The 13540-nt window shown below is 35.2% G+C and overlaps 1 protein-coding gene across 2 annotated transcripts in view; it reads right to left on the reverse strand.

Moving 5' to 3' along the window:
• Positions 1-13540, reverse strand: part of TBC1D23 (TBC1 domain family member 23) — a 37636-nt gene that overhangs the window by 10565 nt on the left and 13531 nt on the right. For both annotated transcript variants that reach the window (XM_050901024.1, XM_050901018.1), the window contains exons 5-14: positions 10992-11115; positions 8660-8784; positions 8503-8546; positions 7615-7718; positions 6718-6840; positions 5568-5660; positions 2823-2993; positions 2563-2605; positions 1729-1838; positions 914-1056 (exon numbers count right to left, since the gene is read on the reverse strand). In XM_050901024.1, the coding sequence (XP_050756981.1) occupies positions 914-1056; positions 1729-1838; positions 2563-2605; positions 2823-2993; positions 5568-5660; positions 6718-6840; positions 7615-7718; positions 8503-8546; positions 8660-8784; positions 10992-11115 (1080 nt within the window). The remainder of the gene's footprint in view (positions 1-913; positions 1057-1728; positions 1839-2562; positions 2606-2822; positions 2994-5567; positions 5661-6717; positions 6841-7614; positions 7719-8502; positions 8547-8659; positions 8785-10991; positions 11116-13540) is intronic.

Consider the following 13540-nt stretch of genomic DNA (forward strand, 5'->3'; position numbering starts at 1 on the left):
TGCTATTTAAGAATTTTTTACCTCTAATTGTGAAATAACAATAATAATTAAAAAAAATTTTCTAACACAAAAAGAAGCAACAATCTCTACCTTTTGATTAGGTACAAGACTACTAAGAACTACTGTTCATTTGGCACATATGTTAAATCCTGCTATCAAACAAACACTAGCTCTATAAGATTCCTGAATACCAATGTCTTAGCAACATGCAACTCCAAAGGCTGCATTTTCAAGAACTCTAAAACAGGTTATTCAATTAAAGCTTTGACAGATGAAAGCTGTTATTCTTTTATCTAGTTAAGATAAGTATTTGGAATGATGACTTCCAACTTTGAAAGTGTCTTTTAACATGCTTGCACATTCTCATTCCCAGCTCTACTTGAAGATAAAAAAAATGAACAAGAGTGGATTCTGGGTTTGAAAAGCAGCTTCACATCAGGACTTGAAAAATCAAGATCTTCAAAAAAGTTAACTTCAGCTTGACAAGATGGGGCAGTAAAACAACCAAAACCAAACAAACAAAAAACCCCGTCCAGAATCCTTCTGTCATTCATGCATTCTGTTAGAGTCAGGACGGGGAGGAACTGAAATAAAAGTGAAATCATTCTTGACTTTTAGACTGAATACAGAACCGACACATTATAAGAAGTCACACTAACCATGCAGTGACAAATTCTAGATAAATATTCAAGAGAAAAGGCTGCTCACACTAGCCTTGCAATGCTAAGGCAGCACAGTAGGCTTACTGTGTCATGATAAAATTGTGAGGAGGGTAGGGGTAGGAAATCTAAAAGCTGAAACTGGAAAATAAACTTTTTTTCCTAATTACCACAGTCTTCACATTTACAAATAGCCACCTGAAATAGGAAGTCATTCCTCACTGCTAATTCACAGTGAGATATAAATGACGCACCTGTCCACTGGAGTAGATGTATTTTCAATAAAACTAATAACTTTTTCTTTCACATTGACAGATTTAGTCTTCAAAGCAACCGTCATTTTATTCACCAGGGACTTTACTCCTTTTCCATCACTTGAACCGTTAGGAGAATCGCCCTGTAAAAGTAACTCCTCTCAGGATTAATCATATAAAAATAATGTTATTTCATCTCTAGTTCGTTAAGAAAGGAAACAGACTACAAAATAGTAATCTACTTTTCAGCACTCGGTAGAACATTAATTACAGCATTAAGTATTCTTTTAGAGTTCTGTCAAATGACAGCAACGATATGTGTCTGAGGTAAAGATGATCCAATAAAGCAAGCCTAACAAACCTTATTACTGAGCACTCTGCTATGAAAATGTAGAGAGGAAGGCATTCTATTAATGATAAACTGTATACAAATTAAAAGTCAAATTCTACGTACAACATATCAGCTGTAGAAAAGAGACAATTTTGAGCCTTCCCATGAAACTGTATGCCAGTTCTAGAGTAATTTATTCCCAGAGTGAAGAAGAGCCAGGAAAAGAATTGTCCATTACATATATTCTGCTGGAGAATGACTACAGCAAGTTCTTCTCTACAAGCTCTTCCTCTCAAGAGGATAAAAATGTTTAGGTCGCCTCCAACTAGACAGTGAATATAGTTTGAAATTAAACACATAGCCGAAAACAATCACGACTTGCAGTAATGCATTTTACAGAACAGAATGGGGAATATAAAGAAAAAAATTCCATACATCTAGGGCTCCCATCCCACTACACCACTTGAGCTTAAAATTCACTTACATCAACGGAGGAGTTTATGCTACTTCTTGAGCCTGAGGTACTAGCAATCCAGTGGCCATATCCATTTTCTGGTCCTTCCACATTGATATCTGCTAAGTGCTGCTGGAGGGCTGTTAACAAGCCATTAAAAAAAACGTTCAGAACTACACTGGAATTAGTCTGGTGATGAAAATACTGTATATCCAAGACTAATCAGTAACAATTTTTGCTCCACATGATTTAATAAAACAGATAAATTCAGATACTGCTATAATAATCCCTGGTTTTTCTTTCAGTAGTACAAAGACATTAGGATAATCTTTATTTTAGTAAAGAAAAGTTAAAATACAGCAGCAACTAAAAATAAATCACTGCTTTGATCCTAAAGGTAGCTGTTATGACACTGCACATATTGACTAGTAATGCCTCTATACTCATATTGCAGCACAGATCTCTCCGCCATTGCAGAGCCTGATTGATTCCAGCAACATAAACTGCAGAATTATGAATTGAAGATTTAAGAAAACACAACAACAATTAATAGTAATTATGAAGTAGCATCTTCATACGGATCTGCAATCTACAGAGGCTAAACATCAAGAATGATAAGTTAGAAGAAAGAGGGAATTTCCGCACTTCCTGTATTAATTTTTCACCATTCAGAAATGTGGGTAAGCTGTAACAGTTAACCACAAATGTGCAAGTGCACAGTGTTGACTTACACAAAACAAAAACCTGACAAATGAGACCTATTTGCTATTCATTTAGCTGATTTCTAGCCAAAGCCTAATAAAAATATCAATAGTGTTAAGATATCAAGTTTTCTCAAGCAAAGCTCATTATTAATAAGCTTACCCATAAATCCTCCTTTGGCAATGCTTACATACTCCTTATTTTTCTGCAACAGAAGAGACATTTTTGGTTGAATCAAAAATCTGTGGAATGAGTTTTGCAAGCACGGTAATGAAACTTGGGTTAATTTCATAAAAACTGCAAACTTGAGTAATGGAAAAAACAGTTAAGATTAAGGGGAAAATATTTTGCCATTTAGGATCAATGATATGTGCAGACACACTTTATTTCAGCTATTAAAATCAACAGCAATTTAGTTGTACCTGTAAGAAGTGTGCTAGCACCATGTTCATATACATATCTTCTTCTTCCCTGCCACTTCCCATGAAGCAGAGATGTTCCCCACCAGCTATGGAGCCAGACTCAATAGATTGCTTTTGTGCTTCTAATAGGGATTTTACAGACTGTGCAAATTCTGATGGGTTTTGAAGCATCTGTGGAACGAACAAACAAAAAGTGCTGTTTGACACCAACATACTGTAACACAACTTGTGAAGAGATACAAACTTCGAAAATGGTTATAATTTGTTGAGCACAAACAAGGCAACATCAGCACTGTACAAGACACGAACACAAAAAAAAAAAAGACAGCCTGACCCAGACCTCATGTTATGTAAAGAACACTGAGAATGGTCCTTTTCTTCCTCACTCCACCTTGCTCTCCCCAGGAAAGAAATGCAGCTAACGTTTGTTAGTTTATTTTTGCAGACACCAAATAATAGTGGAAAAAGTCTTTGCAACTTTCATGTTGCATTAAGTTGGCAATATGGCAGAAGGACTGATTTGCATATTTACATATGCTTGAGCACAACATGTTCAAACTTTGCAGTTTTGAAGCCCTTTAAAACACCTAGAATTTCTAGGTGCCAGTAAGGTCCTCCTCTTGTTGTCTCCCCACTAAGCCTTTTCTCATTTACTTATCAAGATTTGGAAAAAAAATTACAATCAGAAGTACAAGGAGATACCTGGGATTCTTAGTATTCTCAAAAAGTTAAGGCTGTGGTCTCCTGAAGGCCTATTACGCATGCAAAAACAATGAGCTGCTATATGAAAGAAATGGAGAAACAAAGACTTTCTAAATACAGCTGAAATTCTAACCTGCTCTTGTGGGGAAGGCACTTACTTAAATTAATAAGGAAATATTGACCTGGATTTGGGGGGGGAGAAGGGGGAGGAGGAATTCTCATCATCTAGCCTTTACACTGGATTAAATGACGAAGTACAAAGTAACAAGTACAAAACCTAGCCATCAGTAAGTCAATTTGAATTTTAACTGGGGTTTTCCAAGAGCCAGATGTGCCTACTTTATAACATAGGTGCTAAATCTCACTACTTTCTCTATCTAAGACTACCTATAAATGAGATGGATTCCAAAGAGCTTTCCTTATTGCCTCCTCTAAAGTAAATTGTGTGTACTTTGCACATACAAGCATATAAAAGGCACTGAAGTTCCATTAATGGCTTTTCGTCTCAAAGATTACTCCCTACAATGTTTTCCTGGCATTAAACTTCTAAAAACAGAGATGCACCTGGTGACATTCACCCAGCGACATTCACCCAGCATGGTTCATGAAGGATCCTAACCATATCAACTGACACATAACTGCAGAAGTTAATTCCAATATGTAATTTAAATACATACAACCTAATCACATCCAATTTAAGAATTGTCTTCATGGACCTTTTTTTCATATAATAATAGGTTTTTAAACTATTTAATAATTTATAATGCTTGTTTCTACTTTATTGAATATGACATTTAATTAAGGCTAGCAGGACACCCACATACCATAGGGAAAGCTTTTTCCTAAATAATTCTTGATCTAAGTTAAAACCCAGAACACTGTGTCATAGAATCATAGAATCATTTAGGTTGGAAAAGACCCTTAAGATCATCGAGTCCAACTGTAAACCTAACACTGCCATCTCTGCATGACTAAGCCATGTCCCTAAGTGCGATTTCCACCAGTCTTTTAAATATCTCCACGGATGGTGACTCAACTACTTAGCTGGGCAGCCTGTTCCAATACTTGACAACCCTTTCGGTGAAGAAATTTTTCCTAATATCCAATCTAAACCTCCCCTGGCACAACTTGATGCTGCTTCCTCTTGTCCTATCACAACCTCCTTTCAGGTAGTTGTAGAGAGCGATAAGGTCTCCCCTCAGCCTCCTTTTCTCCAGGCTATATAATTATACTTCTGCAAATAATACTGAATAATACATCATTTTATTTAGAGAGGTAAAGATAATAGATGCAGGACTGAGCTTAACTAAGAAAGCTAAAAAACCTTTTACGGGGTATATACATAGAAATCATTCCATGCAGCATCCACAGACTGCTTGAAGTGAAATAGTAGAGGGTTAATCTAGAAGTGAAGAACACACTGTAAGCCAGCTGAAGCCTAAGTGATTTGGGGAAAAAAGAACAGAGGAAAATATGACTGAATGTTCAGTTAGCAATTCATAATCAAATGGAAACTACAGCAAAATCTTTAATGATGTAATTAGTCCGTAGTACATCTCAGTCCCAAAATTAATGCACTTCCTCTCCCATATTGTACTGCAAAAATTTTAAAGGAGCAACTAAATCCTTTTCAAGACATATGCTCCTTACAAGCAGGCTGTAGGAAAAAAAGAAAAGAAAAAAAATGCTACTTGTTAAAATTAACAACACCTTTCATTAGAAATTATGATGCTAAAAAGAGATTTCTCCTCCAAGCAATGTCTAGTCTTTAGCCTGTATGGGTTTCCAGTTCCAACCAAAGAACAGGGAGTCTGGAATCCCGAATTCTAATGTCATTAAGGACTAAACTTCTCAGTAAAATGATAGTTCTACCAACCTACTTTAGAGAAGCTAACTTTTGAAACCTCATCACATAGCTAGACACTACAGTCCACAGACTAGTCTAAACTAAGGATAATTTATTTTTCAAGACAGAGGTTTCTCTCTCCTCCTATTTAACTTATGATTCAAAAAAATCAGTAAAGAAACAAAAAGCATACGAACCAAATCTGAGTCTAAATGAAATGCTGTTGATAAATGCCCAGCATTGTATTGCTCTGCAGGACGACAATCCACTACAAAGAACCTTACTCCTTCCTGAAAGAGAAAGATTTCGCCTGTTACAAAATTTTAAAATCATGTAATTATTGATGGACAAGTACATAATTAAATTATATTTTAATGCTAACTCCAATACTACAGGAACCCCTCAAACAGGCTAACAGTTATTGGAAAATATTATTTCATTTGATTAATCTGAACTTCTACAGTTACCAGACCACCAACACTATTCTAATAGTGATTTCCCATTAACACATCAGCTTGTGCATTGGAAAGGATCACCCGAGTGCAATACACACAGTGTAATCATTTCACCTCTACTGAGAAGAAATATAGTGGATATGAGGGCACACATCAACAAGACATCAGAAGGGACAACACTGAAGTCCTAATCCAACAGTCCATTACTACTCAGCACAGCACATAAGGATAGCTTTATATTCCCCCGATTTAAACAGGATATAAACAGATGCTTAACTTTACTTGGACTAGGAGGGAAAAAAAAAAGTACGCATAATGAAACTGAGGCCTGGAAACTGCTACAAAAAGCCAGTAGTCAATAAGAAACACTGTAATCTAGTTACACTATTATCCATATATTGGTCTTAAATACTCTAAGTGAAGTCCCTGCATCTAAGTATGTCTGCAATTAACTACTACAGAAATAGCCTGAATCGATTTTTTGTGTTTGTTTAAACCTTTCATTGACAAAAGACAGATATTTCATAATGGCATTCTTCTCAAAGGTACTGAGTGGTGGGTTTTAAATTTTCCTCTACAACAGCTACATTTGGAAAGGAATTCAAATTACTGAGATATTACTTTAAGCTCCCACTCCTCAGATTCAAATCAGCTGTATTAAGCTCTCCCGTGATGTAGCTCTAGTTGCTACAGCACAAATCCGTTGCAGTTAGCCGATCATTTACAAGGGAGACAACTTCAAGACAAGAATACTTTTTCCTGAAATAGCAAATATTCATCTGTGTTGTTAGCACTTAAAAATAGTTGTGATACACAAAGTAGTAAGTGATTCTTTTCCTTTTCTATAAAATTGGGGGGGGAGGCGGGGGGAAGAGTAATTCAGTATACTGACTCCTTGTTGCTGATTTGCTTGAAGAATCTCAGACACAGAAACTGCTAGACAGAGAGCCTGGCTCAAATCTGTGTCATCATCTTTGAGGCCCAGCAAGCTGCTGCCAAAAAGACTGTGGTTGTCCTAATAAGGCAAGAAGAAAAAAAAGTTAACTGAAGCCATTGTCTTTAGATGTGAAGGCTTAAAGTAAAACTATACCTACCATGTCACAAACATTAAGCCCGATACACGCATATCTTGTCCACAGTCATCAAATTTTTGATCAACTGAAATTCTTTCTGAAAATCAGGGCAAGGCCTGAACTTCCATTACAAACACGCTTGTTCACCACTCTGACCATGCCAAAATGAAGTACCTCTGGTTTTTGTTTTTTTATTGTTCCCCCTCCGACCCCAAAATCTCACATACCTATCTACACACATCAGAGAAAGTACATACAAGCCAAAGGTAATGACTATCAATTACTTTTATTTCATGAATTCACTTAAGTCAGATATCTTGAGTAAGGAAGAACTACAAGAACAGTGCAGGTGATGACAGCTTTATCTCTAGTAAGTGACTTTTTCCTGTTTGCTGTTGCAAGTACAGCTAGGACTGCTGTGCAGTCTACTACAACGCAATTGTGTCAGTATGGCATTTTTGCTTCATCAGTTCTTACAAGAACCTGGTTTGCAAAACAAGTTCATCAGTCATGAAGTGAAAATATTGCAGGGAAGCTTCTCTCTAACATGTTACATGTAACCTTCTTATCTTTCAAAGATCCTAACAATAAATACTGCCAGAGTAACAACATGAAAAAATTGTTTAAAAACACATCACAATGAAATATTCAGTTACTGTCAGCAGGAGCTTAAAGTCACCAAAAAGAAGAGAATTTCAAAATTACTTTGTTATTACCTTCCTGAAAGAAGCTGGAGTTTTGCTACAGTAATATTGTGCCAAAGAGAAGAGATCTTCTATATCCTCTAAATCAAGATTGGCTGGTGAAGTTTCTAAGAATTCTGAGATATACAAACAACGTAAGTGCACCATTATTTCAGATGTAGAAAACAAGCACCACACATCTTTTCACATCATAAAGTAACTTATTTTTAATAAGGCATAACACAATTGAGTTTATTGGTTAAACATGAATGTTGATTCACTCTCCAGGTGGAATGAAAAGATACAGGAAATACTCCTTATCCATAGGAAACCTATGCTATTTGCCAGAAGTTCAAATCTTCTACACAAATTATTTTTTACCACACTCTTACCTCTGTATAGTTTTAGCTTTCAGTTGTAATACTAAGTCAGCTGCCTTTTCTAAAGAGGGCTGACCAAGAGAATCCTCTAAAACAGAGTACTTAATCAGTAGTACTGTTATATGTCCAGGATGGTACAAGGGTGTAGTTCTGCAGTATATGGCAAAGACGCAAAATTCCAAGCACCCTCATTTTTAACTAGTAGGAGATTATTAATTATATTGTATTACGCCATGTAAAAAAAAATACAAAGGCAGGTGAAACAGGCTCACAAGAAATTTAGTGTAATTTCTATAAAAACAGAAGAGAGTAAGACAAGAACAAGGAGTGAGGCTCAAATCAAGTGCATACAAAGATGATAATCTGGAAAATGCAACAAGTGCAGAACAGTAAAAAAGGAATTAGTTGGTGAGGGGATTCATTAATGAGAAAATCACAGGGAAATAATAATTCAGTTCTTTAGTAATTAAAAATAATAATCAATGAGGATTATACTATATGGTAAATATTTCACTAGCAGCTACATAAGAGAAGTACTTACTTATCATTTCTTCTTTATCTGATTCTTGTGCTAAGATAACGTCTCTGAAAACAGTAAAGTCACAGGCATAGATTAAGTCAGTAAAACCAAAATGAAACAAAAGTGGATTAAAACTGTGTCAGCAAGGAATGTCCCGAAGAATTAACTATACACTTACTTTGCGTTGACAAGGATGATTAACATTAAGAAATAAATAAAGAATGGATCTGCTTGTTGTAGATATCCATCCCATATTGCCTGAGTGACTTCAGATGAACAGTAATACGAGAAGAGGCTTCCAAGCTAAAAATTTGGAAAATAGTGTGAGAAAAAGCAATAACCAGGAACAATCTTAACAGAATAACATTTTTAACAGAGATACAAGATATCTAAAAGAAAATACACCCAACAAAATTATGTTAAAACATATGTTTGCACCATGTATTGAAGGATGGTTCTACCCTCAAAAACAATTTTTATGGAAACTGCAGTAATGCTACAGATTATCTGTGAATAAATATGCCTATAGTGTGAAGGCAAACTCAGCTGTAGGTTGTCAGCCTTGCAAATTCAACCAGAGAGAACACAATCAGGCTGGAATACTGTTTAGCTCATAGCCACTGCTAAATAAATACCAATTATACCAACAAGACAATAATAAGAGAATATATTTACTCAACTAGCTTAGCAAATAGGACTTTGAAAGGATCCTGTAAACAACATTCTTTTTATTTTTCACAGTAGAACCGAGCTAATTGAACATGGTTGCACATTAGTTTGACAACGTCACTTACTTAACATTACATTATGATGCTTTATGGCTGAGTAATTAAACACTTGCAAGCAACAGAAAATTTTCATTACCATTTAACAAACTGTTTGCCTATTCCCATTTAAAAATACATCCTCTCTGATACGCAAAGCTCAAAGTGGATAAAAGAAAAAGGTAGGAACTTCTTTTCGTACATGCCAGATACTATTTGCAATCACACCTAACTCAAATGCATACCAGCTGGCTTCACTGGGGTCTTACTGAACTTGCTGATGCATACAAATTCTGTATCAACAGAGCTACAGCTTTCAAAAGCTCAGTATCTGTTTTTAAACACTATCATGGAATATTTCAACACCTCCTAGTATAGTTTTGTAACAAAAGGTTAAGAAGATCTATCCAATTCTGAGTCAAATGCAACTGGAGACAAAATGTCCCTGAACGACAAGGCAATGACACGTTTCTAAATGTTGCTTATGTATTTCTACACATTAGAAATACCTCTATATAGACTAAGTTTTTTGACATATGAAACAAGGAATTTTAATGTAATCTCATAATATAAAATAAGGTTTAAGATTTTTTTCTAAGATTGTACAGCAGAAAGCATGACTTTGAGGACTGACAGCTACACTAGCTCACTTCCCTACCCCCTTTCAAAGGGAAGATTTTTTCCTAATGAATCACTTAACTTTTAATAAACAACTTCAAAGAAATTTGTATTTACTAAGGAAAGTTATATTAAAAAAAAAAGGAGATTCAGTAGTAAAAAAAAGACCCGAGTCCTCTTTTGAAGGCTGAAGACTGGCAAAAGGCAGATTTTGAGAATATGGAAATCCTTTCTGGACACATTTCTGTATTAAAATTGGTAGCAGCCTAAAAAAATCATCTTCAAAAAAAACCCAAAACCACACAAACCAGACCTTGTAGTTTAACAATTAATTTCAGTCTCATTTCTTTAACTGAAAGTACACGGAGTTACAAAAAATTTTACAAAGCCAATGGGTATGAAAGAGCCTAGAAGAGTTCATGGGTCATAAAGTCTTCTTTATTAATTTACAGACTTTGGCTCTGCAAGCACTGTATCATGATTTTGTATTGCATACACTAAGTAACATTGAAACATGAGAATTTTGCTGCTTTATGTTGTAATCCTGCTATACAGAAACTTTGTATAAAAAAAAAAATGACTGAGGTAAGCATCTTTATAACCACCCCCAACTCGAGGCAGTTTTAAAGTTAAGGTGAGGAGGAAATGACAAATTCTTAAAGAGCTGTAAAATATATGTGCCTAAATTCTAAAAGGCATAGCACCACATGAGGCAGTCAAATATATCTATTAACATGAAGGTTTTTAAAACGATTAGTAATTTGACTTTAAAAGACCCATTAGCCTGATGTTTATCCATATGTATAGCCATACAGCTGCCCACTATAAAAACTAACATCACAGCTCTTACTTTTTAAGTATGTCAGTTGCTCTCATTCTTACTTATTCCAAGTAGTTCCTAACATCAGTGGCTCAATTAACATCCAGTACAACAAAAATGCGATGTTAACAAGATCTCATACTTTATGTTAAACAACTGAAGAAAAACGCCCACACTATATTAAAACATGCAATTTATTTCAATATATGCAGTTCTAATCTCCGGTACTACTCTTCCAAAAACTGGCAACGTACTTAAATTTTAACAGAAATTTATTTTTCATTGTTTCCCTACTTTCACTTTATTACCCAGTTGAGTGCATATGAGTCTGGAGTCATCTTCTTGGTATCAAGAAAGGAGCAGAGTTCAGGCTCATGGTACTGAAGAAGCAGTCTAAATAGATGAAATGGTCTTCCCTTCATAAAACAATCCCTAAAAAGTAGCAGTGAAAATAATCATAAACCCCCACGTACTATTCCAGTTGTCAGACTTACAGTAGCAATTCTTTATTAGTTGTGATTATGTAACTCCCTATATTGTTCTTTTAATTCACAGGGACTGATCATGAAGTCAACTTGCCTCGAGTTAAAAAAAAAAAACCAAACAAACCAACAAAAACCCCACAAACACTGAAAACCCCACTATATTAATAAGGCAGGAGAAAGAGCGAAATACTGCCAATACTTGATAGAGTATATAATACAGAAGTATTTAAAACAGATTTAAATATCAAAACAAGGCTAGCATGGTATCAATGTTGTTAACTAAAAATAGAATTAAAAAAATATAAATCATTCTAATATGGCAGCCAAAGGAAATTTAAAAGATGCTTATTTCACACATGAATAACAATTAAATGTCAATTCATCAAGCAGGAAATAAAGGAGTATTTAAAATGAAGAAATAATTGCTTAAAGACATTAGGAACATATCTCAAGTGTTTAAAAACTTAAAAACTTATGTGAAACTTGACACAGATCTCCAAACACAATTGTCAGCCTAACTTTTTTAAACAAGGGTATGTCTAAGGTGGTGAAAAGGAAACGTTCACAGCAAATTATACGCAGAGATTCTTTTCTAAAATTATCACAAGAACTCTGAGTTCCCATTAAGTTAACAGGACAAAAAGTGTGAAAAGAAGCAAAATATTCTATTAATGAATTTAGCATAAGAATCTAGACTTGCAAATTACTTTGTTTGAATGGTTAATATGGTCACTTGTTCCAGTCAGTCACTCTTTACCACCTTTTAACATTAAGAATGGATATATACCCCAAAATAACTTTAAAAAGAATCTTTCCACATTTCTACTGACAGTGGAACAACCTTGTTTAGACATCTTAACTATTTTGCTCAGTAATTTTTTATTTCTGGTACCTATCATAGTAATCAACCCTTAATAAATACCCAATTAAAAAAAAAAAACAACAAACAAAAAACCAAAACCAAACAAAACCCAACCAACCAAACAAGAACAACCACCCAAAAAAACAACTAAAAAAACCACTTATCAAGGACTGTGAATTCCTGTACCTATCCATTACTTCCTAGGCTAGAAGCCCCATGGAGGCAGCAGGCTCAGCCATTGGAAGGACTGGTAAAAAACAAAAGCAAAGCAAAAACAATTTTAAAAAGGTTTAGCTAAACAGAAGTAAATTGCTCTGGAAACTAACCTACATTTTACTTTAGGAGAGGGTGGTTTGTTGTTGTTGGTGGGCTTTTTTGGGGGGTGGGGGGTGTTTTGTTGTTTTCGTTTTTTTTTTTAACCAAAAAGGAACCTATTTTCTACCCTCTGTTAGAGATAACATTGATGTAATGTAAGCACATGTAATGCACTTTCCTCATGTGGTCCCTGGGATGAGACACACTTCCATTATCCACTTGCAGCTTTTTAATTAGTTAACTACCTTACAAGCTCTCACACAAATCATTGTCTACTCAACTGCATATCTGAGATGGTGTTTTCTTCTACTTATGGCCCAAACAAAAAATACTAATGACCTAGGACTTCCATATTAACTGTTAATTTTGTATAGTTCAGAAAACTCACCATTCTAGAGGAAAGGCAGGAGGAAAAGAAAGATAGGTATCCACAGGCTACTTTATACCAAAAGCCTTGAGTAACAGTGTTTCCAAGGAAAAAAATGGCAAAACCTCCATCATCTAAAATAGCCCATTATGGTTTTTTTCCCCTCATTCTTCCTTTGGCTTGCTAGAAATGCTCTTTCAAAAAAAATGCAAGATATAATATGGTCCAACAGATTATGCTGTACGTTTCCCTCACCTGTTGTCAATATTTTGTTAGAATAAATTCCCAATAAATATTTCATGATACTTGCAAAACATGAGAAAATGTGAATAAAAAGTGTATGATTTAAAAAACAAAAATAGCAGAAAGTTAAAAATGAAACTTTTATCAAATAGTAATGATGGTCCAGCAGTCAAAACATCAAATTGAGACCAAATTGACCTAAGCTGAGATTTGCAAGTCTACACTAAATTGCCTTTCTATGCCTTTCATTCTCCCATTGAAAAAAACCCCAAACCAGTCTACATCTCGTTGAAACACCACCTAGGTTCTTACAGGGAAACTCAAATACTAGACACTCTGAAAGCCTTCATGGCTGAAAGTACCTGAGTTACGTGACCATAATGCCACTATCCCCAAACAGTTTGCAGAGCCCAACAGTATTTTAAATCAGAAACGGACACAAGCTCAGTCAAGTGACAGGACCGATAAATGTTTCCTGCCACAACATCAAACATGCACTTTTCATATTATGGGCACACATCCAGTAGCTGGGCTGCAATCTCCTCTCCAGGGAATCAGACTAAGATCTTTAATTACAGACTATCC

The sequence above is a fragment of the Gymnogyps californianus genome, chromosome 1 (assembly GCF_018139145.2).
Source record: "Gymnogyps californianus isolate 813 chromosome 1, ASM1813914v2, whole genome shotgun sequence".
Taxonomy (NCBI): domain Eukaryota; kingdom Metazoa; phylum Chordata; class Aves; order Accipitriformes; family Cathartidae; genus Gymnogyps; species Gymnogyps californianus.